At 51.3% G+C, this 27,230-nt stretch overlaps 2 protein-coding genes across 5 annotated transcripts; one reads left to right on the top strand and one right to left on the bottom strand.

The window, feature by feature from the left end:
• Positions 1 to 893: 893 nt before the first annotated feature.
• On the bottom strand, positions 894 to 27,230 carry MMP28 (matrix metallopeptidase 28). Of its 2 annotated transcripts, none has more exons than XM_077165129.1 (8): positions 27,120 to 27,230; positions 17,370 to 17,449; positions 16,969 to 17,156; positions 11,685 to 11,909; positions 9,396 to 9,641; positions 8,000 to 8,149; positions 7,493 to 7,660; positions 894 to 6,583 (listed from the first exon to the last, which is right to left on the bottom strand). In XM_077165129.1, the coding sequence occupies exons 1-8, from the start codon at positions 27,228 to 27,230 to the stop codon at positions 6,189 to 6,191; spliced, it is 1,563 nt and encodes a 520-aa protein (XP_077021244.1). In that variant the 3' UTR covers positions 894 to 6,188. The 2 variants fall into 2 exon arrangements, with proteins under 2 accessions (XP_077021244.1, XP_077021245.1); XM_077165130.1 differs by having other exon boundaries at positions 7,493 to 7,630.
• Positions 1,725 to 8,197, top strand: C6H17orf50 (chromosome 6 C17orf50 homolog). 3 transcript variants are annotated; one of them, XM_077165126.1, is made up of 4 exons: positions 1,725 to 1,852; positions 3,722 to 4,022; positions 4,168 to 4,334; positions 4,427 to 5,752. In XM_077165126.1, exons 1-4 carry the CDS (start codon positions 1,840 to 1,842, stop codon positions 4,711 to 4,713), a joined length of 768 nt encoding a protein of 255 aa, XP_077021241.1. In that variant the 5' UTR covers positions 1,725 to 1,839; the 3' UTR covers positions 4,714 to 5,752. The 3 variants fall into 3 exon arrangements, with proteins under 3 accessions (XP_077021241.1, XP_077021243.1, XP_077021242.1); XM_077165128.1 differs by lacking the exon at positions 4,168 to 4,334 and having other exon boundaries at positions 5,641 to 8,197; XM_077165127.1 differs by having other exon boundaries at positions 4,168 to 4,539.

Raw genomic sequence — 27,230 nt, 5'->3', positions numbered from 1 at the left:
TTAGGGAACGTGGGCCCAACACCAGAAAGTGAACTTGACTGCCTGAGTCAATCATGGCAGAGTTATATGGAAGTTTCTGCCAAGGCTCCGAGAAACAGAAGATACAGCGAGCCACGAAAGGAGTAAGAGCTTGTGCACAATTTATTTAGGAGTATCAGACTGCTTTCCACTTACAGCGAGTCAGTGGGATTGTTGTAGATTAGGGTAGGGTTGGTAAAGAAGATTTATTTAGAGAAAAGTTGCAGCTGTGTTGTGTGTTCCCTTCTCTGCCCTTCCCGCCCCATCAAGAGAAGCAGCAGAGAGAGGGGCTGTTAGGGGGGATTCAATGGACTGAAGTCAAACTCCTGCATGGAAAATCAAAAGTGCAAAATACCAAGGCTGGTTAGCTGCTCCGATGGCAGGGACAAAGGAGAATGGCTACATTGAAATCAGCCAGTCCTCTCATACTTTGAACAAAGAATGTGTATTTCCTGTGGGCCACTGCTGGTGGCAGAGGGGCAGTGTGGGGGTGCTGAGATCAGTGTGGGGTCACCTGGAGGCGTGAACCGGCCCCAACAGAGGGAGAGCAGGAAGTGGACCCCCAGATTCCTAGGGGCTGTGAAGCAAACGACAAGTGACACCCCCCCCCCCCCAAATTCAGGTTATTTTCCTGGATCCAAGGAATGGCTGGGGGGAGGGAGATGGGAGGAGTGGGCTGCAGGTCACTGGCCACAGCAGGCCTCGGTCGGAGGCCATCCCCAAGGGTCAGGGACACTGTCCTTCAGCTCCAGACACATCATGCCTCCTGCGTTCACACGCCAGCTTGGGCCTCCCCTTGAGAAGAAAAGCAGCACTGGAGACGAATGTGGACTCAGAAGGGGCTGAGTCTGTATCCAAAAGAAACTGTTTCAAACTACAAGAGAAAAGGTATCTTTTATTGGCAAGCTCAAGCATTTTTTTCTGCCATTCACAGAAATCCTACCTAGAGAACAAGATGAGATTATCAAAACATAGCTACAATTTTTGCACCTCTGAGTGGCCGTGTGTAAACTCAACCCTGCTATTTTTAAAGAACACTTTTTATATTTTACTTTAATTTTAAAATTAAAAGTATAAGTAGCTCATTAACTTCCAATAGCTAGGTATAACACAGAGATGCAACGTTCATTTCAGATGAGCAATAAAGATAATTACCAAAAAAAAAAAAGAAATCCAATGAAATATTATGAGGTGCCGAGTGGCAACATCTGTAACAACATCTTACACACAACACACACACAACATCCGGGAGCCACGCTGGGTTCCTGCCTGAGCCCTGCTTCCTTTGGACTTGGCACCATTCCCTTCTGCTCCATGAAGTTAAGGCAATGAGCTCGAAGTAGGAGTAGGGATAAGGGGTGAGAAAGGATAAAATTAGCACCATAGGGGGAGGAGGATGTAATACAAATAAGCACAATGTTTTGTGTGCTCCCTACGTGCCAGGCGAAGTCCGGTGCTGTACTGTCTCTGACTTACAGAAGAGACCAAGGGTTAAGGAGATAACATGTTGAAGGTCAGACGCTATTACAGGAAAGGGGTAGAGCTGGGATTGAACCCAGTCTATCCAGGGCCAAATCCACCCATTTAGTGCCTTCCCAAGAGGGAAAATAGGGAACCCCAAATATTTTTTTTTTGAGTGCTTCTGGAGGCCTAGAAAAGGCAGTGATTCCTGAGCGGATCCCTCTGGGCAGGTCAAGTTCTAGCCCTGCCCCTTGTGATCCAACAGAAACCTTAGAGACCAGAGAAGTTCTATGGGGCCTGGGCACCCCCTCACACCCCAGTTCTTGATTAGGGGAAGAGGGCAGCACAGCCTTGTGAAGGATGGATAAGCACGGTGAGTGGGGCTGGAAGAAGGGTGGGTCACAGCACAGAGCCTTTTCGCTCCAGCTTGAGCTAACCAGCCCATCTCCAGGCAACCCCAGAAGTTCAGCCCTTTCTCAATTATCCATCCATGCAGTTACCAGCCCTGTCCTCTCTCCTTCCTGAATATTCTTGACATCTGCTCCCTCATCTCCCCCTGCTCCTTTCAGACCTTTGTCTTCTCCAGCCTGAACCACTGTGATGACTCCTAATGAGTCTTCCTCTATCCTCTCAAGGGAACACCCTAAAACACAGCTCTCAGCATGTCCCTCCATCAGAAAGTTCAGTGGCTCCCCACTGCGGAGGGACAAAGTTCAAACTCCATAACCTGGCACCCAAACTCCCAACTTTCCTTTCCAATCCCGTTTCCCACTCCCCCCTCCAGGAAATGTCCCCAGCCCTCCTCTCTGGCTTTGTATTAGGACTGGCCTTTCATGACCAGAAGCCTCTCAATAAATAAAAGTGCAATGGACCCTGGTTCCCTCCCTTTAGCAACACTAAGAAGTGGCAGAATCTTTGAAACAACTTTTCTTTAAAGATTTCAACACCTTGGGTCAAATTCACAGGCCCCTCTATTGCCTACTTCCTCACCTACCTCAGAGGGTCATGAGAGCGAAGGGCACAATATACATGGTGAGTGCATGCAGTTGGTGATCAATGCATGCGGACTAGAACACTAATTTTGATAATTCCTTCCTCCTCTGACCCCAACCACGGTAAGCAAGTCGAGAAGAAATCAACAGAAATTTTTCCTGAACCTTTCAGGGCAACCCGCAAGAGTTGTTTACCCTGCCCTCCCTCTGCCTTCTTTTTACTACAAATCTAATTGTCCAGTTCAGGCAGACAGCAGGGCACACGGTGGTGCCAAGTGCATGACACCTGGCAGCAGATGCAGGGTCGATTTCCGTATCAGCACCAAACTTCCTGCCTGCTTGCTGAGGCTGCTGCTTGGAGTTGTGCAGCCTGGACCCTGAACAAAGGCACTGAGCAAAACAGGACAGTGACCACTGAGATACAGAGACCGTAGGGGTAAAGAAGGGGCACCTTTTAATCATCGGCTCATCACCAGGGGAGCTTTTCCTAATTGGCTTGCCTGTAGGGGGCGCCCTTTCCCCCGCAGTCTTCCCACAGGGGGCACTTTTCCTCAATGGTCTGCCTAGGGAGAGCCTTTTTCTCATTGTACACAGGCACTTATTTCAGCTGCCTGCCCAGCTGCCACCGGTGATATGGTCATCCCTAAGGCAAGATCCACTTAGAGGAAGGAAAAAACATTCAGAAAGCAAAATATAAACAGCTACCCGTTAAAATTACCATCAGTGCAATTAATGTTTATTGAGAGCCAACACGATGCCAGGCACCCATCCTAAAGCCAACCAGAAGGAATTTCTTCTCTATCTGCAATCCTCGCCATAACAACTGTTGCCTTTTGCTGGTTGCGGCCCCCTGGGCTAGGGGCTTCGCAGACATGATCTCCTTCCTGTCAGCCTCACTGCGACCTTTGAGACGCTACACGTACACTACTGTTCTCCACTTCATAGATGAGGAAATGGGGCTGGACGGTAGCGAGGTGACTTGCCCCAACCCTTACCTAGAAGTGCAGGAGCCCGGGAACTCAGGAGATAAATCCGGCAAGATGACCCTCTCCTGTCAGGAAAAATCACTGCACCCTGTCACCCCCTCTCAAGGAATCCTGCTGTCCTGGCACATCCCATACGCAGCGTCCTGAAGGCATCTGCCTTTTGGGGGCTGTCGGATTGTGAGCAACACTCCGGGTACCCGGGCCCTTCACTCGTGCAGGGGGGCCTGCACGGACCACCTCCGCGCCTCTGCTCCCCACCTGCAGGCGTGAAGACCCCCTTGTGGAAGAAGGAGCTGGAGGACCCCCAAGCCTTGGAGGAGGAGCAGGAATCGGAGGACGACTCTGGGGAGGAAGAAGAGGAGAGGGAGCCGGACCCGGCCGAGGACCGGGAGGCCCGCGAGGCGGCGGAGGGCGAGGGTAGCGACCGGGACTCGGTGTCCTACTGCCCGCTGCGTCAGGAGTCCAGCACCCAGCAGGTGGCGCTGTTGCGGCACGCGGACAGCGGCTTCTGGGGCTGGTTCAGCCTGTTGGCGCTGCTCGGCGGCCTGGCCGCTCCCACCGACAGGTAAGGGGGGGCGCGTTCCTCCGGGTCATATCCGCGGGGCGCTCTGCCTCTGCAGTAGGCGAGGGGCCCGGCAGGATGGAGGGGGTCCGGAGGCCCCAGGGACAGAACAGGTCAGTGCACTGAGCGCCCCGGTCCCCGCCCTCAGAAAACACAGCCTCCCGCCGGAGGAGCCCTGCGTGCTGGACACTCCGCGGCGGCCGCCGCGCGGCGGGGGCTGTGCTCGCTGCGAGATCCTTTTCTGCAAGAAATGCAGGAACCTGCACAGCCACCCGGCCTATGTGGAGCACTGCCTTCTGGAACACCCAGATCTGGGTGAGGCGAGGGCTTCAGGAGGGGCGGGGGCCACCGAGGGTTCCTGAGTGCCCCCCAGCCTTAGTGTCCTCCGTCCATGTCTGACCCCAAAGTCCCTGCAAACTTCTTCTCACCCGTGACACGGAGCCGTCTCCAGCACATCCCACCGAACTGCCCCTTCTCAGAGCTGCCAGACTGGAGTGCCCTCCTCAGCCAAGAAGGTGGATGCCGAGTTCCCTGCCTGCCCGCCAGTGCCCACCCCACGGAGCCCAACAAAACCGGGAGCTCCGTTTCTCTGACAGCACCCGCCGATGGTCCCCTGCCCCAGACAGCACCCGTCGATGGTCCCCTGCCCCAGACAGCACACACGGCCTCTGCCCACCTGACTTCGCTCCCCTGACACAGCCTCACATTCATCTCTTGGCTATTTCAAGTCCTTCTGGCCCTGTAGGCTGAGGTATCGCCTAGAGAAAATAACCTCCTGGTTCCCTCTCCCCTCTGAGAAACTTGTCCCTCTCCCTCCAATCACTCAGTAAAGCCTGGAATCAAATCCTCGAGCCTGAAGGTGGGGCAGGTGGCTCTAGGTGGGGGTGATGAAGGCCAAGCCTCCTTCCCCTCCCCTGGTGTTCAAACCAGAGGGACAAGGGTTGGCAGAGAGCCTCCTCCCTCTTCCTTCCCCAGGAAGGGGGAAAGGGGTACAAAGAAAACACTTGCATCCGAGGGTAGACAAAGGCCATTCTCCCCAGTGTACAGAGAAGAAATGAAAGGGCCTAGGGTCAGAAATGCCTGAAGGAGTTGGAGGCTGAATCCTTGGCCAGACCGTCCTCCCCTCCCCCTCAGCTGATTTTGCTGACGGTACACTGCACACGCATGTACCGTCCAAATGAGGCACTGGCAGGTGGGGGGTGGGGGAGGGGAAGATTAGGGAACCAGATGTTAAAACAGAGACTGGCTCTCTCTCGAGAATGGAGGTCTGGGAAGCTGGTTCCTTCTCCCGGAATCTCAATTATTCTTGGCTAGCCGGGAATTATTCTTGGAGCTTCGGGAATGCGGTGTGGGTGGCCTGGAGAATGGGGTCACTGTGAGCGTAAGTGACCTAACCTGCAGTGCCAGCGGAGCCTCCCTGTTCCAGGAGGTGCCAGGATAGAGGCTCTATCCCCGGGTGTCTGCAGCAGTGCAGACCCAGAGCGGGCCTTGGCTTGGACTGCAGAGCACTGTCCTGGCATCCAGGCCCATCTGCTTCCACTGGAGAGGATGGAGGAACCGTCCCAAGAAAGGCTGATTCCCAATTCCAGGCCTACCAGCTGAGGGCTCCTCTTTATTCCAGTCCCAACAGGAGACCCTGGGCCTGCTGTCCGTCTCCCTGCATCCTGACCTGCCTCAGGGCCTCTGAGGTTAGAGGACCCCAAGCCCCATCCAAGCCTCCTGGGGGCAGGGCTCTGGTTTAAGTAAGACATTTTTCTCCAAGAACTGAGCCCGAAGGCCCCGAGGGAAAGGAGACAGTATTCCAAATTGTTCCTCCACCTCTTGAGTTTCGCATTCTCCTTGATTGGATCCCAGTGCTACCGCCTTATAGACAGGAACTGCGTCGTCAGTGGAAGAAATCCCCAAGACTTGGGAATGAATAAGGTTCTTGGAGAAAGGGCTGGGGGGTGAGTGATTGTTTTCTGCTTCTCTTTGGATTGATCGCATCCTACTTCCACGTGGTGCGAAGGGCACAAAGCAAACTCCACCTTCTTCAGGGAATAAACGCAGACAGACTACCTGCTGGAAGCTTTCGTGCCCGGTCAGAGGCTTCTAAACCGGGTCCCACCCTGGGGATGGAGAAACAATTTGGCCATGAGGGTGTCATTAGCTCAGGAACAGTGCATGCCTTCAGAACAGGGTGCCCCCTGAGTTGGCGTGCCAGCAGCCCATCCAGGGCAGCTCGGCGGCCCAGCGGCCCGAGGAGGTCGCCCGCAGTTTGGCCTGGTCAAGGCGCCAGTAGCGGTCATCTTGGAAGAAGATGATGGAGCCATCGGGCCGCGGCAGGGCGCCGCTGATTTCCTCAGGGACGCCGCCCCAGTCCCGCACACTGCGGGGGTAGTAGGGCTCCACCTGCAGCCCCCCTGGCGCCAGCACGTAGTAACGGGCACCCTTGAAGAGGACCAGGCGTCGCAGAGGAGGGAAGAAGAGGGCTGCGTCGGGGTGGCGGGGCAGGCCCCCTGCCCGGCACAGCTGCGGAGAGCCCCACACCGACCTGGAGCCCCGGAACCTCCAGCACCGACTCCCTGTGGGGCGTTGGGGAGACAGGGTGAGCTGGAGGCTCTCTGCCTTAGATATTTCACCCCACTCCTGTCCTCACCTCTGCCAGCCTTCCTCTTGTGGGAGCCCAGGGTTATGAGGGTTTGTGATCGTCAAGATGGAATGTGCTAGTAGTTACGAGCGGCAGGGGAGATAGGAGGACTGTGGAAGTCTAGATCTCCAGCAGTATCAGCGGAGGGCAGCTAGCTGTGGATGAAGCAGAGCGCCTCTCTGGGTGAGGCGTGGAAAGCAGGGAAGGCCGGGAGCTTTCTTCACCACCATTGCTACTAACAGCCCCAGGAAGGCAGGGATTTGGTTTTGTTCACTGTAATATCTCCTGCATCTTCAACAGTGTCTAGTGCATAGAAGGACCTCAATATTTTTGGAAAGAAGGAAGGAAGGGGTAAAGCAAGGGAGGAGTACCATTTACCGAAGCATCACCGTGTGTGGAGTAATATATTGCACACTCTTCAGATAATTCACTTTTAATTCTCCTTAATAAACTCAAGGTGGTATTTTCCCTATTCAGGAAATTCAAGTTCAGAAAGGTAAACGACATGCCCAATTTCACACAGCCAGGATTCCCAGAAAGAGACCACTTTTCCCGCTGTATTGCGGAGCTCAGAAGTGGTTCTCTGCTTCCTTTCGGTCTCTTGTTTGAGACTCACCCGCCCTCTGGCTCCACTGCATCTTGAGGCTTCCTCCTCTCCCCCACCCCAGCACTGAAACAAATCCCCTGACAGAGTCTCCCCTGGGATCACAGGTTCAAACTGGAATAGAGGCTCCACCATGGACTCCCTGTGCGAGATTCTTCCTCTCTTTTGTCATCTTTTGACCCTGAGCAAGACCCCTCCCCGCTCTAGACCTCAATTTTCTCATCTGCCCCAGGATGGTACCTTTGTAGAAGTAGAAGTCTCCATCTTCCAGTGACACCGCAGCAGCTTCAATGTGGGGGGGCAGCCCGGGCCATCTTTCCTGCAGTGGGCAGGGCTCTGAGACATTGCCATCAGCTGCCACTTTCCAGAAATGACCGCCTTTAAAAATGTACAGTTGTTGCCGCTGGTCTGCCCGGAGACAGGAGAGAGAGAGAGAGAGAGAGAGAGAGCATGGAAGGACCATCAGCCTCCTGCTTTCTTTCAAGGGAAGGTGTTTTCCTAGAACCCAGTTTCCCAAACTGACCAGCAGAGGGTGAGGCCTGCACAGCTGGGCGAGGGGGGAAGTGGGAGGAGGAAGCAGCGTGTTTTGCTCTCGTGACCTTGCTGCCCCGCAGCATGCCTGTGGCCTGGCATTTCTGGATTTTATAACTCACCGTCCCTCCATCTCGTACTCCAGCCCTGGGGGATTCCTGGAGGTGTGGGGAATGGAGAGAAGAAAGAAGTGAGGCACAGGTGGGACCGTCTTACCTACAGTGATGGCATCGAAGGAAGAGTGGCAGTATTTAGGGCCCCAGCTTTCAGGGCGCCTGCCCCAGGGACTGGGGTGGTCCCAGGCCTCAAAGTCAGTGAACAGCTTTCCTGGGAGCTGGGTGGCCACTGAGCCCCCCAGAGGCTTTCCTTCAAGAGGACAGAGAAAAGAGGGAGAGAAAGAGAGTGAGTGGGTGGGTAGGGTGGGGGTGGCAAAGGGGGTCCTCAGGACTTGAGACCTCCCTCTCAGCTCCTTTTATCATCTAATATGAGGACCAAGGGAGGAGAGTGGAAGTGGGGGTGGGTTTAAGAGTTGTCCCTAGTCATTGGTGCCTTCTCTCCTACCAAACAGCCTGGGAAAGAGGGACCTATTGAGACAAATTGGGGTGGAAGAAAGCAAAGCTTTGGGACTAAGCAGTCCAGGGTAACATAGGTGGCATGAAGGCAGAGCTTAGGGACCTAGGCTATGGTGACTACAGCAGTTATAATTATCACCACTATCTTTCCATTATTAGGGTAAGGCAGTCAAAAGAGCTTAGAATTTGGCACCAGTTCCTGAATCCCAGTCTGCAGCTTCCTGGCTGGGGGACTTTGGGCAAGTTAACTTATGTCGCTGAACCCCATTCTCCTCATCTGTGGACAAAAAAGTACTGCACAGTGTGCACTGAGTATGCTAAGTGCCCAGGATAGATACCCAAGGCCTCTGTTACTATTATATTTGTGCAAGATCCTCGGGCCACAAAGCACGTTCATAGCCACCAGCACAAGAGCCCTGGGAGATAAAGGTAAAACTGAAGGCTCTCAGAGAGGAAGTGCTTTGCCCAAGAGTACCTGTTGACCAGGGATGGAACGGTGGCTTAAGCCAGGCCTCCAGGCTCTGCTCACTGCATCACACACTCTGAGGGAGGCAGCTGTGCGCTGAGGCAGACCTGGGGTCCAGGGAGGGAAGACTCTGAGTGGGCCACCAGGTAGGGGCTCTGGCTCACCGTTGGAGTGGACATTAATGTCCCGGACGGGGACAGGCTGGGGAGAGCAAGTGGGAATGGGGGCAGGAACGAGGGCTTTGGGTTCTGCGGTGGGAAGGAAGTGGGCCCAGTGATTGGCCATGGGGCCAGGATGTGAGAGGAGCTTTTGAAGCTGGGGGTGGGGGTGGGGGTGGGGGGTGGGCAGGAGTCCAGGAATTGGATGCAAAGGGGCTGTGTGCAGGAATGGGGTGGAACTGACAGAGAGACCCGCTCAGGGCCTGGGGGGGAGCCTGGGACCTCAGGACGGGGACGGACGGGGAGGGCAGATCCCTGCGCTTAGGCTGGGGAATCCTATTTGAGGAGCGGGCGTCTAAGGACTGGAGGCCCGGAGGTGAGAGGTGGGCGGGTAGCGGGGCCTGCGAGGGGCTCACCATACAGGTTCTGCACGGCCAGCACGTCGTCCCAGCTGAGCAGCGCGTCGCGGCCCAGCCTCTTGTAGTAGGGCGCCATGAGCGCGCGCGGCGCGAGCGAGTGGGGCAGGCCGAGCGTGTGGCCGATCTCGTGCGCCAGCACCACGAACAGGTTGCGGCCGCGGCGGCGGCTCAGGGACCAGCGCTCGTCGCGGTCGAAGTGCGCTTCCCCGCGGCGCGGCAGGAAGGCGTGCGCCAGGGCGCCCCCTGCTGGCAGCGCAGAGCGTCAGAAGGAACGACCCGCCCCGGCGGCCCACGAGTTCTCGCAGCACCGCACAAATGCCCGTAGGCTGTGTGCGGCTGTTTTCCGCTGCACAACCTCCTTATTAAGTCTGTCAGGAGCTGGAATGTGGGACATCGGACATATGACTAGGCTGTGGTTTGGACGCCCCGGAGGCAATGTGATGTAGAGGCAGCATGGGGCCGAACTGCCCAGCTGTATGGCCTTGGGCAAGTAGCTTAACCTCTCTGTGCCTCAGCTTCCTGATCTGAAAATGAGAACGACTATAATGAGCGCTTCTCTCAGAGTTGTTCTGAGTATTAAATGGGTGTGGTTACTTAGAACAGTGATTAGCACATGGTAAATGCTACGTAAGAATTATTTACAAAAAAATTTAAGAGTAGATATAGTGGTTACGCTTAGAAGGTGCATGATGGAAGTTTCTGGGTTGCTGGTAATGTTGTTTCTTGATCTGGGTGCTGTGTGTTCAGTTTGTGAAAATTCATTAAAGTCTAAACTTAGGATTTAGCATTTTTATGTGTGTTTATATTTTCTTTATACAATGCATAAATTCTTGCATTCCTGCCCTCCCTCTGTCAGGGCTCCTCTGTGGGGCTCTACCCCCATGCTTGTAAGAAGAGCAGAGTGAGTTGGGCTGGATCAGTGACTCTGAGCTTTTGGCATGCTCCAGATGGAGGTTGTGGGATATGCAGTTCCCAGGGCCCTATCCCTCACAGCTCACTTTCAGCAAGGAAGCGGGTTCACAGGCTGCCCTTCCATAACTGCCTAGAGGCTCCTCGAGGGTCAGTCCAGCGCTGCCTTCTCAGAGCCCAGACATCTGAGATGTGGCGAAGGTTGAGAGGCTGGCGTTAAAGGACAGTCCCATGGGCACATGGAGAATTCTAGGTACGCTCTCCTGGAGAAATACATGTCTCCTATTTTGAATATGCTTCTAGCTGCTTCGAGCACCACTAACTCTGTTCGGTTTAGCTCTTACAACAATCCTGGGAGACAGATGGGCAGGTTTCAGGGGGAAGAAGACCAAAACTTAGAAGGACAAAGCGTCTGTCTCAAATCACAGAGCTACGCGGGGACTCTGGCGTCCTGACACCCAGTCTGACACTGTCTTAACTCCCACTTTTATGGGTATGGATGTAAACATCTCATGTGGTTGTCCTGGGTAAACCGAATATACAGGTAAATGTGCTTTGAGCATGTGTGTGGTACATGTAGATTCTGCAAAGGGAGACTTCTCCCAGTTCAAGCCTGGCTCCAGTCAGCAGGCCTGGAGGTGGGCTTTGCTGTGGGTGGGCTTGATGGAAAACAGGAGAGGGCAAGGTGGGGGAGGGGAGGGCAGGTTCCCAGGCCACACAAAGGTTTAAGTCTCCACCCTGAAGGGGACTGAGCTCAGGTTTCCTTTCCTTACTGGGGGAGAGGAGATGTCAGATGGCCCATGTTCAGGTTCTGAAGGTCAGGCTTGTGAAGAATAGGAGGAGAATAGTTTAAATTGCAGCCAGAGGCCTTCAGACCAATGGAAGAACTATCTGTGGCTGTAGTTGTGTGAAGCATTTACGCTGCAGACAAGAACAGAATCTCTCTTCCCTGTGGCAGTGACTGAGTGGTAGATGGGAGAGCAGGAGTGGGACAGTTGTAGCCTCTGGATAATTTTTGAGGCCTTGGTCTGAAGGACATCCACTCCTGGAGCACAAGAGAGGTGCAGGCCTGTCTAGAGGCAGGGGATTGATGATAGGACCGCAGAAGATTCTTCCAGAATAGGTAAGACTCTAGAATTTGCAAAGCATTTTCTAAACAGAACCTCATCTGATTATCGATGACGCATAATAAAGCAGGGACGAGATTGTTTCCATTTCACAGATGAGGAGACTGAGGGTTCTTTGGAGGGGAAATGGCTTGGCCAAATCCACAGGGAAAATGAATAGTTCATTGCCACCTACAGACTGCCTCTCCTAGCTGGGCCCCCCTCGCCTAGGTATGAGAGAAAAGGCTTTGTGGGGCTGCACGGCCAGCACCTGGGCCATCGAAGGCGTTGCGTAGTCCATCATTGTGGTCCCCTCGGAAGAAGGTGAGGCGGATGTCAGCAGGGCCTGTGGCTGGGGCCTCCCAGAACTCCAGCGCTGAGACGTTGCTCCACAGCTGGAAGGCAGCGCGCACGGCCCCCCGCACCACGGGCTCGGGCAGGTGCTCTGGCCAGTTCACCAGGCGGTAGGAGAGGTGCCGCTTGTACCACTTGTTGCCTGTCACCCAGAGAGGCCCCATCAGTCACGCCTGCTGCAAAGCCTGGGTCTGGTCCCTGCAGAGCCCCCAGTCTGATGGGGAGAGACAGGCCATCCCTGGGGGCCCTTGATCTGATGGGGAAGACACATCTCTTGCCCTGGGGAGCCCCGTGTCTGGCCAGAGAGGGACCCCTCGGACTCAGAGGAGACCTTCCCCTGTCCTGGGAAGTCCTCGGTCTAATGGCTCGCCTTGGTCCCAGTCTGATGAGGGAAATGTGGCCCTTACCCCGGAGAGATACCCAATATAAGGATTCTATATCTAAGGCACCCTGCTCTGGGGTCTCCTTCTTCTTTGCAGCTCGAGCTGACTGAAAACAGCCCTGCGCCTCTTGCTGGCAGCAAATCCCTGCCCTTGTCTCCGGTGTTACAGGGGAGGAGAGGTGGGACCCTGGAGGCCACAGCTGTGGCCGCCTCCCCATGCCCCTTCCGCCTCTTCAGCACCATCACACCCGCCTGCCCCTTTCAGGGCTCTGGGCCAGCCGAAGCAACTACAAGACCCATTTATTGGAGGTCCTTCCCTGCCTCCTCGCCCACCTCGCTTCCTCAGGGACTCTGGGAAAGCTCTGAGGTGGAAACAAATAAGAACAAAGGGCGTGTTTTGTCACTGACCAAGAGAAATTCTTCCATCTCTGCTCAGTTCAGAGTTTCGCTCCCTTTGCCTAAAATTCAGCTGACTGGCATCTGGCCCCAGCCCCAGGTTGCCTGAGTTGGGGTTTATCTGCAGCTTGCTACGCAGACCAGCTACAGAGTTTCTCAAGGGCTATTTCTGAGCTTTGCAAACTGAGCGGGCTGAGATTGTAACCCCAAATTGAAGAGTCCCAACCTGAAGGCAGGACCCCTGGGTCCAGGGAATGCACAAGAATGATGTTCCCTTCTGGGTTTTCCCAGTTATACTAATGGACCAGAATGCCTGGAGCATGGGTGGCAAGTGGGCAGGGCAGGCCTGGCCATAATCCCCTCTTCCCAGGAAGGGCAGGTGCCCAGCAGGCCCACAGCGGGCCCCCTGCCCCTCTGCACTGGGGAAGCCCTTGCCTGAACCAAGCTGGATGCATAAAGTCATGGACTTTTAGCCATCTCCTTCTCCAACATCTCTGCTCTATTTTGGGGAAATTGGGACTCGGGGGAAGGAGCCTGCCTGGGGTCACAGAATGGGTGAGTGGCTGAGGTGGGCCCTGCACCCAGTCCCTGATACCTAATCCAGGGCTCTTTCCACAATACCACAGAGAGAAGCAGGCACATCTGCTAGGACTCAAGGCTTATAAATCTGGCTGAACCTCACTCCTTTGGGTCAAAACAGGGCTCTCCACAAGCTGAAATTCTCCAGATGGAAGGAGGGTCTTAGAGAGCAGAGGAGCGGGGCAGCTTCTCCTCCCTCATGGAAGTGGGGGAGGGGCGTGTCCTTTTCCCACCCCGGAGCCAAACTCCATTCAAGGCGATGCTGCCTGCCCTGGGCCTGTTTGGACTGGCAGCCACCCAGCCTCTGCCTCCCAGCCGGTGGCCGACACTCAGGGAGGGAAGATGGAATGATTCTGAGGAAGGGAGGGACACCAGGAAGGCGAGGCAAGGCTGGCTGAGGTGCAGAGGCCCCGAGAATTCCTTACTATTATGTACTATTAACACTTTTGCTTAAATCACATTGTCAGGGCCACCGTGGCTCAGCAGGCAAGACTGCTCGCCTGCCATGCCAGAGGACCTGGGTTCGATTCCCGGTGCCTGCCCATGTAAAAAAAAAAAAAAAAAAAATCACATTGTCAGCCTCCGTGGTGGGCGCTGGCCTGGCTGGCGCTTGGCTCTTTCACACACTGCTGTTTGACTGACGCACTCCCAGCCTCTTTCTTACCACCCCCAAACCTCATTCTTCTAGAAGAGCCTGAGGTGGCTCCTTCTGCCTCTTTGCAGTGGGGAGAGGGGTGTTCCCTCAATCTCAGGGCAGGAAAGGGGAGAGGTTAGATAGACACTTTCCCTCTAGGCCGCCAGTGGAGGTGTTAGCTCTCACGATAAGAATCCTATTGTGCAATGGTAGGTTGGAGTGTGAGTGTATGTGGTATGTTTCGTGGTGTTGGTGGGGAGATAGGAAGGACAAATAGGAACAAGAATGGAGAGAAAATGACTAATTTTCCCAGGGAGAGGAGCAGGGTTGGAGGCACTGGTGTGCCTACCAAGAAGGAAGAAACCTGGGGGTAGGGGCAACGGCCTGAGCCCCCTCTCCTGTCCTCACTCCAGGTCTGCAATCCTGGAGCAGGCTGGCTGCTTCAGGTGGCTTTCCAACTCCCGACTGGACAGGGCAGGTTTCCATGGTGTCCCTTAGGCCCCAGTAGCACCTGGCACTGCACCCCAGACATGCCCGGGTGCTCCCACCCCCCACCAGCTCTGTAAAGTAGCAGGGGGCAGAGAGAATCAGTCCTGCAAGCATAGGAAGGGTTGGCTGCCTGGAATGAGCTCGTCAGATTTAGTGAGTAAAAGTGGCAAGATACTCGGTTAACTGTGAATTTCTGATAAGCAACAAATAATTTTTTAGAAATACAGACACTATTTGTTGGTCATCTGAAAATAAAATTTAATTAGACGTCCTGTATTTTTTCTGGCAGCCCTAACTGGAACCTGGCCTCATCAGCACAACACCCTTGCACATAATGGGAAGTCACCAGCTCAGGAATTCACATCATTTTTTTTTTAAGTCCCTAACCATGTTCTGGGGTTTTTTACATCCAGAATCTCACTTAATCCTTCACTAACAAGAGGCTGGCCACACCCTGGGAAAGTTACCTAAACTCTTTGTCCCTCAGTTTGCCCATGAGCAAATGTGATTAATAACGGTACTTATCTCATAGGGTTGTTATGAGATTAAATGAGTTAGTCCGTTTAGAACCTTGTTTGGCACATCATAAGTGCTCAAGAGATGTTAACCATTACTATTACGTTTTTTTCCTAAGACACAGAGTGTTCCGTGCCTTCCAAGCCCACGGCTCCTTTCTAGAAAGTCTTCCCACTGAGGAGGTGCTAAATTAAGCTGCTACGGCTCATATTGTGAGTAAGAGGGAAGCGTTCCATCCACCCTGATCATGCTGTCTGGATCAGGAGTGGGTGTCAGATATGGTAACGTGGCTAGGCTGGGCAAGGATGAGGCCACCTGCCTTAGGGGTGCCTCCACATGAATCTCTGCCTAACAGGGCTTCTCCGCATTGGATGGTGACAAACGCTTCACCAGATCCTCTGTTGGGGCACGAGGCATCTCTTCTGCTCAGGTTGGGACCTGAAAGCCCAGGAGGCATTGTCCCAATTCTCCACGAGACCAACCCTAGCCTGCAGGTGTAGCTGCTGAGCTGGTTTCCGGGGCTGCTCCCTTTCCATTGTGTTCACATAACAAGCCTCTCCCTCTTGGTAATCAGGGCTGTTTCCTTCTTGCAACCTGAAAGGACCTGTGTCTCAGAGGATGAAACGGAGGCTCAGTGAGCAAAGTGACATGCCCCAGGTGACACAGCTGAAACTTAAACCCAGGGCTCCTGGCTCCAGGCTCACTGCTCTTTTGCTCAACTCTTTTTGCCTCCTGAGCTCATGCTTCTCCGCCCTCCTACCTCATCTTTCCCCACTGCTGCCCAGAAACACTTAGGATGCAGAACATGTCCACTCCAGGGTTATCTTGTCCCCAGAGTCTGAACCCCATCTCTAGCTCCATGCTTTCCCAGGAGAGTGCTCGGTTTGTCTTGGGTTCGCATGAGTGGCTGGATGTGTAGACACAGCAAAATTGGATTGCAAACACCTGGAAACAGCCCTTCTCAAACAGCTGAGAGGAAGTGCTCACAATTTTCTTATGGGTTAGCTAAAAAATAAATACAAACTATGTGCCTTCTGTCCCATTCGTAGTGAATATTATGAGTAAAAATAGTTAACGCAAATCAAAACTGACGATGGCCCAAAGCACTCGTGATAAAATTAGTTACAGATGAAAACTAACTGAATAGCCCCATCTGATTAGAAATCTTGACCACTGCCAAAATTGATCAGAGAAACTTAGATTTGATAAAAAGCAATCAAGATGTTAAAATTACAAACGTAAAATTCATTATTGATAAAAAATTAACAGAAGAATCAAGTCTTCAACTCTACATAAATCTTAAATCTGTAATATTTGATCCTGAAGGATTGGATTTGGCAAAAAAAAAAAAAAAAGGAAGAAAGAAAGAGAAAAACCTATAAGAGGAAACTCACAGCAGCAAAAACTTATAATGTGTAAAATGTGCTATGATGAAATGTCCTTATGGGCAAATTTATAGAGACAGAAAGCAGATTGGTGGTTGCCTAGGGACCGAGGAGGCGGAAGTTGAGGAGTGACTGCCAGAGTAGTGCTTCTTTTTGCAGTGATGAAAATGTTCTGGAATTTGACTGCGGTGATGGCTGCATAATTCTGTGACTGTACTAAAAAACATTGAATTGTATACTTGAAATGGGTGAATTGTACAGCATATGGATTATATCCCAATAAAGCTGCTAAAAATGTGCTACGGACAAAAGAAACCTGACAGATGAATCACATCATCAAATAACTTTTTATGGAAAAGAATGGATTCTGCTGATCTTAACTTCAGTAAAATATAAATCAAAAACAAAAACAGAAACAGCAACAGTACGGTGGGCCACGGTGGCTCAGTGGCAGAGTTCTCACCTGCCATGCTGGAGACCCGGGTTCGATTCCCAGTGTCTGCCCATTCAAAAAAAAAAACCAGCAACTACCTTGTAAAGAAAATTGATCAAGGGATTAAGTGGGCTTGATGGAATTTGCTCTGGAGAATAGTTGTACAAGGAAAAGTTAATTACAGTAGGTATAATTCTGATATAAAGGTCTGCATTCACAAACACGGCCCTCGAGTGGGAAGTCAGGAGCCCCCCACAGCTCACCCCTCCCCTGTCCTAGGGAAGAGAGGTGATGACAGAGCCCATCCCCAGTGCCCAGAGATTCTTCTGGGACGGGTTTTCAGGATGTTGGGCAAGCCCAGCCTGGCTGAATTTTCACAGTGCTCACCTTGCTTTGTAAAGCGTTTCTTACGCCTCATTTTGGCCCGGCGTCCTGCAAACAGGACACTGGCCCTCCCGGTCCAGGCGGCGTGACTCTCAGTGTCAGCGACCCCACAGCGGGGCTGCGTCATCTGGCGCAAGGTGGCTCGGTCCAGCATGCCGCTGATGGGCAGGTGGGACACCCACTGAAACCCCCTGTCAGGAGGAACTGAGGTAAAGGACCACGGGAGGGAGGGAAGGTGGGAGCTGGTGGAGAGCAGGCAGGAGGCTTCCCTGGGGATGGGGGTGGGAAGGAGCAATGGAGGGTAAACTCCCGGACACGCGTGGTGGGGCTGCCTCGCAGGGGAAGGGGGGATGACCCAAGCTTTGCACCCCCGCCCCACAGTCTTGCATACCCCTCCATCCTACCTGATGGCATTGCTGAACTGAGTGGAGGTGGGAGCTTTGGCGACCTGTGCATTGAGATATCCGTATTTCTCCAGGAATGCCTGAGGAAGAGAGGAACCTCAGCTTCTCCTACCATGCAGCATCCTTTCCTCTCCTTTGGCTTCCAAGGATTGGTGGCACATATACCCTTCCCAGTCTCACCTCTTGTCTCAAGAGGGTATGTGAGTTATAGAGCAGAAAGTCCTGGGATCAGAGAAGGACCTGGACTCAATCTTAGGCTGCCAGCAATGAGCTGACCTCAGGCGAGTTAGTCAACTTCCCTGAAACATAGCTTCCTTATGTGTAAAATGGCCAGCAATACTTACACTGCCTGCCTCGTGGCATTGTTAGGGATCTAGCAGGAAATGCCAGACGGTTAAGTTACAGGCCCTGGATCCAGGCTGGTCTGGGTGTGACTCCCAGCTAGTAAGTTACTCCTTTAAACCACAGGTGTCTCATCAGGGAAATGGACTTTATAATAGTACCAACCTTATAGGTTCATTGTGGGGATTAAACGCAATAATGCACAGAAGGCACTTAGCAGGGGCTCCATACAGATAGCTATTATAATATGTATTATGTAAATACATAATACTCATATGCATAAAATTAGCCCCTGAAACATCTAACCTCTCTGCGAAGCCTTCTTTATTGACCAGGAATTGAGCTGATCATGGGCTGGTTCTAGCATGCCTGGTTTGGGAATTAATTCTCTCTCTAATTTTGGCTTCTTTCTAAACAATTCTGCACTAAAAAATGCAGAAATATTTAAGACCGTATGAACTACAAAAGCACTTACCCTCTGTCTTATAGTTGATACAAAAACTTGACTCCCTAGAGAAGTACTTCTTGAATTAGAAACTCACAACTCCCTTGCTTTCATTCATTCATTTAATCCATGAAACGTACCAAGTATGCTGCTAGGGGCTGTGGTAAACAAAACATCTCTAAAGAAGCTTACATGCTAGTGAAGAGAGAGACAGACAATACAAACATAGGTGATAAGTAAAAGAGGGAGTTTTAGACTGTGGTAGGTGCTATGAAGAGAAGAATCTGAGTGATATGACTGAGAGTAATTCGAGGAGAGAAACTTTAGATCAGGCAGTCGGGGAAGTACCCTCTAAGGAGCTGATATTTGATTTGATTCCTAATGAGAAGTGTCTAGTCATGCAACAAAGTGGGCAATGTGTTCCAAACAGATATAGAAACCCTGAGCTAGGAATGCCGTGGGCATGTTCAAGGAACGCAAAGAAGGCAGGAGCTCTGGAAGTGCAAAGAGCTAGGGGTTAAGGTGAAGTCAGAGAGAGAGAAAGGCAGGGCTTGTCAGCCAGGGTAAGAAGTATGAGTTTTATTTTAGTCTTGCTGATGGATTAATTGCAGGGAATGAAGGGCAGGGAGGAATCGGGATGGCTGTTGAGTTTTTGGCTTGGAGAGTGATGCTATTGACTAGATGAGGAAGCCGGAGGGCGGATCAGCTGGAGAAGGGGGGGGGGTCACAGTATGGACGCAATGACGTCTGAGATCAAGGTGGCACTGAGTGTGTGCCTGGAGTCCAAGGAGAAGCCAGAATCTGTCAACATGTGGATGACTGAAGTGATGGAGCTGGAAGAGATCCCCTGGGAAATCAGTGTAACTAGAAAACATCCCACAGCCCCGATTCCTTTTGTTCACTGCCTGCCCTCACATACCTGGACGCTGTCCTCCAGCAACCAAGTTGTCGGAGGCCAGTGGTGAGAAGACGGTTCCTCCTTGTCCTTACCTGTCTCCAGTCCTGCTCTTCAGGAGAAGATGCTCATGGCTCCCTCCCCGTCACCGGTAAAGCCCCATAAATGTCACCTCGTTTGCTTAATTCTTATACAGATACACATGGCTTCCTAATTTTTATCCCTCCTTGTTAGGTTATCTCTGGAATGATTTTCTATCTCCCTTTCTATCTCTCTTACCCCTGCTTTTCTTTGCGGTATTTCTGAACCCAAACCAATTCTAACCATAGTTGATGCCTCAAGGAAAAGGCACGAGTTGAGAAATAAAACCAGACCCAGTGAGCCAGGATCGTCAGGGCCCTAAGCCTTTGCAAGTATCAGATTCCTCTTTGCGGATTTCATTTACAACCAACTTCCATGACCTTCACAGTCTCTTCTCAATAAACGTACTTCCACACCGGCTCCTCACTCTAGACAACACAATGCTTTCCAAGTCCATGTTCTTGCTTTTTTTGCATTAATATATTAGTAATTCAGCACTATTGTTCTCCTTTTCCCCCTTTGCAGATGTACAATATTTGGGATGTACAATTATTGAAAGGGTTTCTAGTTGCCTCATCTGGAAAACTATTTACTGTGCAAAATAGCATGGCATCATGGAATGGCCACAGGGTTTGGAACTGAGAATTTGTTCTCAACCCTAACTCTTGCTGGGTGGCCAGAGACAAATTACTTCACCACTCTGAGCCTCTATTTCTTCACCCATGATGTGGGAATAAGAATAACCCCATGGGATTCACAGAAAGATTAAGGCGGCACACATCATCCAGCACAGTGCCTGTACCTAGTAAGTACTCAACGAAGAGTTGATCTAATTGCTTTATCTTACAGGGGACATCAACAGGACTTTTAGAATACAACCCATCTGTAAGATGGGGTGGCTTTGAATACTGTTCTAATCCAGGTGCTTCTGTCTCAGACTTGCCTTACGCTGGCCATGTGCCTGGTTCTCTTCTCTGTCTCCTCCCTTTCCTCTGGTGAGGGTGGAGAAAGTGGCTTTCTGAAGGAAGCCAGGGAATTAATGACTTCTTAGAAGCAGTGAGATGACTTGAGAGTGACTGGGTCACAGGCCGAGTTGCAGGCACTCCCTGTGCCCCTGCCCCCGCAAAGCCGCCCAGCCCTTATCAGGGAGTTGGCTCTAGTTCTGGAACTCTGAAGCCCTGGATAGAGGGGGAGGAGGGAGGGGAAATGGATTAGCAGTAGCGGCGTCTCCTGTTTCCTGACGGGGCTGCCATGCCTGGTGTGCGGGCAGCCAAGGTAGGGTGGAGGGCAGGACAGAGGTGGAGGGCTTTTGCAGGGTCTGTCCATAGGGGAGTTCTCGGGCCTTTCTTCTCTGGGAACCTGTGGGCTGCAAGGCAGGGCTGAATTCCTAGCAGACGGACTGAGCACGTGCCCAGGGCACCAGCCGAGCAGAGGAACCAAAAGAATGAGAAAAAGAAATTTTAAGAATTTGACATTTGATATTTTCATGAAAGCAGTCAGTAGTTATGATGGGAAATGGCAGGACTTATGGACTCCCTTACACTTATTTTATGTTTAATTTGCACCTATTAACAACTTTTTATTACATCCAGGAAGTGGTCCCTATTGAGTGGAGAAGACTCATTTTCTGGTGGGAAGTTCCACCCCCCATCCCAGCTCACCTGCTAACCAACCCTTGGGAGAGACATCTCCCTTTCAGGCTTCTGTTTTCCTGGGCACCTGTCCTATGTCCTCTTAGGGGGCTCTGCATGTCAGGCTGGCATCATCCCTGCCCAACTTCATGGAGGCAGTGCCCAGGCCCCACCTCCTTTCCCTGAAGTTCAGACACCAGGTTTTCTTTCTGCTCTGTTCTCCACCCATCCTGTCTCCTGGGGAGCCTTCAGCTGAACAGCGAGAACGCTGGAGGGATGTGCCCCTTCAGTGATTCACCCAATTCTGGTCTTAAAGCTTATGCCAACATGCCTCACCCACCAGGTCAGGGCCGGGGCCATTTTCCAGGGGAGGCACCTCTGAAATGCCTTGGGAGCGATTATGGTGTCTGGGTCCAATGAAAATCGTTCTTGCCAGGATCTGGGAAGCTGGGTGGAATCAGAACTCTGGGGGCTCTCGTCCTGCATCCGTTTGGACTTGCCATGGCAGGGAGTGTAAAGCCCAGCCCATCTTGTGCCTGAGGGAAGGGGAAATTCTGGCCATTTCTGAGCAGGGCAAGGATAGCAATGAAGTGTAGCAAAATGAATCCTTGGCCTGAGTCAGGAGCCCTGCGTCACTGGACTGGCAGGGGAAGAACACTGGACTGAGGGTCTTGAGTTTTATTCCTGGTGCTGCTGCACACTGTGTGACCTTAGGCAAGTCCTGTGCCTCTCTGGGCTCAGGCTCCTCTTCTACAAAATGAGGGGCTTGGATTAGAGCTCTTAAGATATTTTCCAGCTCTATTATTGTATCTTGCTTCTGCTGTAGACTAGCTGTATGAATCGTGGCCAAGTTACTTACCCTGTCTGTACTCCACAGTATAACATGGGGGTAAGAATACTCATTATCTTTCTTACAAGAATGTCACGAAAATCCAATAAGAAGATGCTTTGGAAAAACAAAAAGAAACAAAAAGATTTGGGGGGAAGCTTTATGATAGCTGTCCCATTAAAAGGGTATTTTTACCTCTCTAGTCATAGAACTTTATTGCTGGAAAGGATCACTGGTAGGTGACTCTAGGAGGGGCTAGTTCCCAGGCTTGTGTCTACAGAGAGGCTGTGACATCGGCAGCCTGGGAAGGTTTCAGCAGCAAAAATAAAACCAGGAATTAAAAAAAAATCACAAAATGTCATGTTCATGCAGAAGCCATATGGCTTTACCTATGATTTATTCCATCTCATATTATATTCACTGCAATTTTTCCATATTGACTCTGTGTGATTCTGCTTATCATTCAAGCCCATCTATAGCACTATTAGCCAAATCCAGATGCAAGGGGTGATAGCTGGTGTCCTGCCTTAACACGTTCTACAAAATGTATTTTTCTGCTAACCAAGAGCACAGTGGGCCTTTGAGTCCTGTAGCAATTTTAAAGGTATTACACCTTCTTCAAGCCTCACCATCACCTTACCAGGACATAGGCAGGACAGATGTTGTTATTCCCATCTTAAAGATGAGGAAATTAAGTCTCAGAGAAGTGAAATGTCTTACAAAAGACAATGTCTCGTGAGTGGGCAAGAGCTAACACTTCAAGAGCTAATACTTGAACCTGAATCTTCTGACACCCACCTCAGGATGTCTTATTTCACATTCAGACAAGTGGCTCAGAGGCTTTGAAATTGAAGGAGCAGGAGCCAAGCTGCCCTCTCTCCACTGGGGACACACACGGCCCTCAACTAAGAACAAGGTAAAACCAGGTGCTTCTGGTCTGATTCCTCCTGTCTCCTCTACAAGGGACAGAGCAGAGAAGAGGGGAGAGGTTGCTCAGGAGTGGACTCCAGCATTTAAGTAGAGGCTGGGATCATATCTCCTATCACACTTTAAACAGGTTCCCTGACAAGCCACGGGCATTCAACAGGACTGAAGTATGTTTCTTCTAAAAGACTAACATCTGCTTCCAGGATGCTTAGCTTTCACGCCCTACCTCCTAGGGTCTAGTGACAGCCTGCAGGCAGCAGGACCAGCCCAGCCCCTTTCTTTGATTTTGGGCAAAGCCTTCCCCTTCTCCTGTGTCTGAGTCCCTTTCTCTCCTCCCTCCCTCCCTTTGCCCTCTAGTCTCATATTCACAAAGTTGTGTCTGGCAGGAAACTAGGTACTTCTTGCTGTGATCTCTTTTCCTTCTTTTGTTTTCAGTCCTTAAGGAAGATGGAAAACATTAGCCAGTCTCTATCCAGAACCCCTCGTGTACTCTTTTTCTAATGCCAAAAAACCACACTGTATGAACCCATGGTCCTTACTAGGCTTGTAGGACTGAGTTCAGGGCACAAAGCAAATGCCCAAACCGAGGCTGGGTTTATTAAGGGAGTTGCCCAGCAGTCTCTCTCTGCTATGTCCTGATTCCATGACCCTGCTCTTGCTAGCTTTCTTGGTTTTCTCATTTGCTGGACAACTTATTTCCACCAATGTGTGGTCTTCTGGGACCCTCAAGAGCCTCTTCTGTACTTCTATTCACCTTGAACTCATAAGCCACTGAGCTGAACTCTTGGGGAACAGCTTCCACACCCGGGTTTCTAGGTTCTGACTCACAAAAAAGTCAAATGAATAACTCTGGAATATGAGAAACAGAAACCATATCTGAGGATGAATAAGTCCACAGAAGCTCAATGTCTCTCTGGAGAAATGGCCTGCCCAGCTCCTTACTGCACTGGCGCATTGGGAGCAGCTGTGCAGATACGGACAGACCACTGAGAAGGAGGCAAGTCCTGAAATACTCTTTTAAAGAAGGTCCAAGCCAAGCACGGTAGATAGATCCCTTGGGACTGTCTGTATCAACAGAATAGCACGTACCTGGCTGGGAATGGGAGGGGGCATGGGGGATGATTTCATTATATTTCATTTTGTTTTCATTAACTCTCAGTGTTGCAACTCAGCACTTCCCACTGTCAATCCTTCCCGCTTACTTGTGCTATGAGCAGCTCTTGTTTCCCTCAGTGGGCAACAATGAACTTGCTCCTAGTGCAGCCTTGTAAGCAGTGAGCTTCCTCCCAGGCAGAGCCCACTCAGGAAGGCTGTGCACACACTGAACTCTGTGCGTGGGGCACAGGGATATACACAGAGGCGTGGGAACACAAACACACTCAGCTACACAGACATGGACACACAGGCAGGTGAAATGCATACACAGGTACAGGCATGTAAATACACCACAGCCAAACAATGTTAGAATTAAAGAGTCTTAGAAGTCCTTTAAGAAATTTAACTCCCCTATTTTAAAGAGAGGAAACTGTATCACAGAGAAGTGAAGTGACTACCTCAAGATCGCACAGCTTGTTTTTCTTTTTTATTTCCTTCTATGCCCACCTGCCAGCGTGGTCCTCATCCAAGGGCTGATACCCCATGCCAACTTACAGGAACCTCCTTCTGTACAGCTCCCTCTTCTGTGATGTACTGCTCCAAAGATGCCAGCTGCTTCAGCAGAACTGAACTCTAACCCTCGCCACCTCAGCTCAGCAGGACATCTGTGCTCTGCTTGGGTCGAGCTTCCTGTACTGCAGTCGGGGAACTGTCCCCAGCAGAACTGGAGTGATCACAGCGCTTATTTGGTGAATCTCCCTTTGAGACACACTGCAGTTCCTTTAATGACCACAGCAGCATCTTCCATTCTACATGTCTTCTTATAATATGACTTCCACACTCTTCCCACCAAGAGGTGGGGTCTGTGTTCCCACACTGTGACCCTGGGCTTGTGACTGCACTAACCAATGGATGCAGAGGAAGCGATACCATTTGACTTCTGAATCTGGGCCATAAAAAGGATACCACTCCTACCTGGCGCTCTCTCCCTCTCTCTCGGAACACTCACCCTCAGGACCCAACTACCAGGAGGGGAAGCCCGGATCGTCCACGTGGAGAGCCCATGTGGAATGACCCACAAGGAAGAGAACTGACACCCCCAGCTGCCCACCAGCATCGACTGCCAGACATGCGAGTAGAGAGACAAGCTGATTCCAGCCCCAGACCCTGTAGAGCAGAGACAAACTGCCCTCATGTGCCCGGGTTGAACTCCTGCCCCTAGAGAATCTGTGAACATAATGCACGGTTGTTTTCCTTCACTAAGTTTTGGGGTACTTCGTAATGGATCCATAGTAACTGTAGTACCTTCTCTCAGGAATTGCAGCCATGTGCTGCCTATTGTCCATTGTCGAAAGCAGTGGCCTTACATATTTTGTCCTGTGTTATTATTGTTTATAGAGGGAGATCTAGTCACCGAGCCAGAACTTTAACATTAAGCTCTGTTCTCTGAAATCATGAGAAAAATAACAACAATACTGATGGCAGCTACCTTTTATAGACTGCTTTTCATGTACTAGGCACTGCGCTGGGCATTTCATATGTATTATCGCAAAGCAACTGCACAACAGCCTTGTGAAGTAGGCATTATTATGCCCCATTTTATGACCTCAGATAAGAAAACAGGTTCATAATGAGTAAATGATTTGCCCATGGTTTGAATACCCATCTGTCTGACACTGAAGCCCGTGCAATGGCCCACAGAGAGAAATGTTTTGACATACTGAGACACAGCCATGCACACACACACCGTATCAGTGTGCATGGATACACACACATGTGCACACATAGGCCTACAGAGACATAAACACACCCATTACACATTTCCAGAATTTTTTGTGCTTTTCAAATATTGTTTGTTCTCAGATTAAAAAAAATATTCTTCCTTAATTACGTTAAAGAGACTCAATCTGCTAGATATTAAGTTTCTCAAGCACAGGACAAAATTCTCTCCATCTGGGTCCACCACAGACACAGGCAGCAAATCTATTGTCTGTGTTCCCCTGCCAAGGACTGCCTGGGACCCAGACTTGGGGGGAGGTGGGGTGGGACTCTTAACAAGACTTGGCTTGGTAGACAGAAGCTGTCTCCTGGGGCCATGAGAACTCTGCACTGGATGTTGTACGATTCTATATTCAGGGAAAAGGAGTGAGTCCCTGGATGTGCAAAAGTAGAGAATACAGATCAGGAAGAGACCATTGCTTGGAAGAGGAGAGAGTTGGAGAGAGGATCCCTTTGTTAAAGTAGGTTCACTTCCAAATATTCCAGAGTGATGATGGGAGGCAGCTGATGGAAGAGTGATTCGGAGAGGGCCCTCATTCCGCAGCTCTCCCAAATTCAGCATGCCCCTGATGATCTAGCAAAGGAGAGGCGGGGCCAATACTGAGAGAAGCTCTCAACTGGTCATTTTAGGGCAGGACTGAAGCTCTTTAGGAAGCAGGAGTCTTGCAGTAGAGCCCTGAGCTCAGAAGTTTAGAACTTGTACACATCCTTTCTTGTTAAAAGAGGGGACACCCCGGTCCTATTCCTGAGAAGAGATAAGATCGCAAATAGGATGGTAATCCATACCAAAGTTTAAAATCTGTTGTACAACTACTTGTCAAAATGTACTTGGAAATTTATTGCTTTTTTGTATATATGTTGTATTTCACACACACACACACACACACAACGTTAGAAAAAAGAACACACATAGTGATTCCTCTTTAGGGAAGAAAGAAATGAAGATACAGTTGTATTACAATCACCTTTATCTAGAAAATAGACGTCTCCAATCGACCTCCCCCTCTACCTCACAAAAAGTTTCTCCAGTGTAACCTACAGCAAGCAGTGGAGGCCAAAGAAGGAAAGTTAAATGGGAAGTTTTTAAGGTTTACCTCTGCCTTCCTGCCTACTTTGCTCAAGTTCGGTCCCGAAGCATTGTTTAAAATGTCTTACACTAGAAGCAGCTTTGAGAATAAACACTACTATTGCGCATTTTACAGATAAGAAACTAGTTCTGAGCAGGTCAGAAAACTTGCCAGGAACCCATGGCTCTCTCCTGCATCCCAGGCCAATCAGCAGTACCGTCTCCACGGCACCACGCAGGGGCTTCCTCGGCATCTCACACCCGGGGAGAGCTCAGAGGGCATCCAGTGAACCAATGCCGAGGCTCCTCAGCCAAGGCTGCGAGGGGCGGTGGCTCCGTGCCAAACTGGGATGGAGGGTTCCTATTTAGCTCTTGCTAGTGAACCCATCTTGTCTCTGCCCACCCTCCGCACCCCTCCATTCTGGACAATTAATGCAGATCCGTGTGCCTGTGTGGTCTTAGCCCTGGCAGAGGGGAGGATGTCGTCCAGGCTCTTGGTGTGGAAGGGTGAAGGGGGCGCAGGGCACGGGTTGGGTAACGCAGATGGTCAGCTGAGATGGGACCACCGGAGGGATGGGGTGGAGGAGGGGGTGTCTGACTGCAAAGTTCTGACTGGTCTTCAGCACGTGGACCCCTCTCCGCCCGGCACGCACCCCATACCTCCGCCTGCCTGCGCAGCTCCTCGCCCGCGCGCTCCGGAGGCTCGGCGTCCAGGCCGCCCCACAGCAGCAGCGGCAGGGCGCGCAGCAGGAGGCCGACGCGCGCAGCCAT

The sequence above is a fragment of the Tamandua tetradactyla genome, chromosome 6 (assembly GCF_023851605.1).
Source record: "Tamandua tetradactyla isolate mTamTet1 chromosome 6, mTamTet1.pri, whole genome shotgun sequence".
NCBI classification, from domain to species: Eukaryota; Metazoa; Chordata; class Mammalia; order Pilosa; family Myrmecophagidae; genus Tamandua; species Tamandua tetradactyla.
This window is presented reverse-complemented; position numbering and strand designations above follow the sequence as displayed.

Coding starts and splice junctions, on each gene's coding strand:
- MMP28 (XM_077165129.1), bottom strand. CDS start 27,230: ATGGCTGCGCGCGTCGGCCTCCTGCTGCGCGCCCTGCCGCTGCTGCTG. Junction 17,450..27,119: donor AGCTGCGCAGGCAGGCGGAG/GTATGGGGTGCG, acceptor TCTCTTCCTCAG/GCATTCCTGGAGAAATACGG. Junction 11,910..16,968: donor GAAACGCTTTACAAAGCAAG/GTGAGCACTGTG, acceptor TCTGGGTGACAG/GCAACAAGTGGTACAAGCGG.
- C6H17orf50 (XM_077165126.1), top strand. Junction 4,023..4,167: donor CTGGCCGCTCCCACCGACAG/GTAAGGGGGGGC, acceptor CCCCGCCCTCAG/AAAACACAGCCTCCCGCCGG. Junction 4,335..4,426: donor TCTGGAACACCCAGATCTGG/GTGAGGCGAGGG, acceptor CTGACCCCAAAG/TCCCTGCAAACTTCTTCTCA.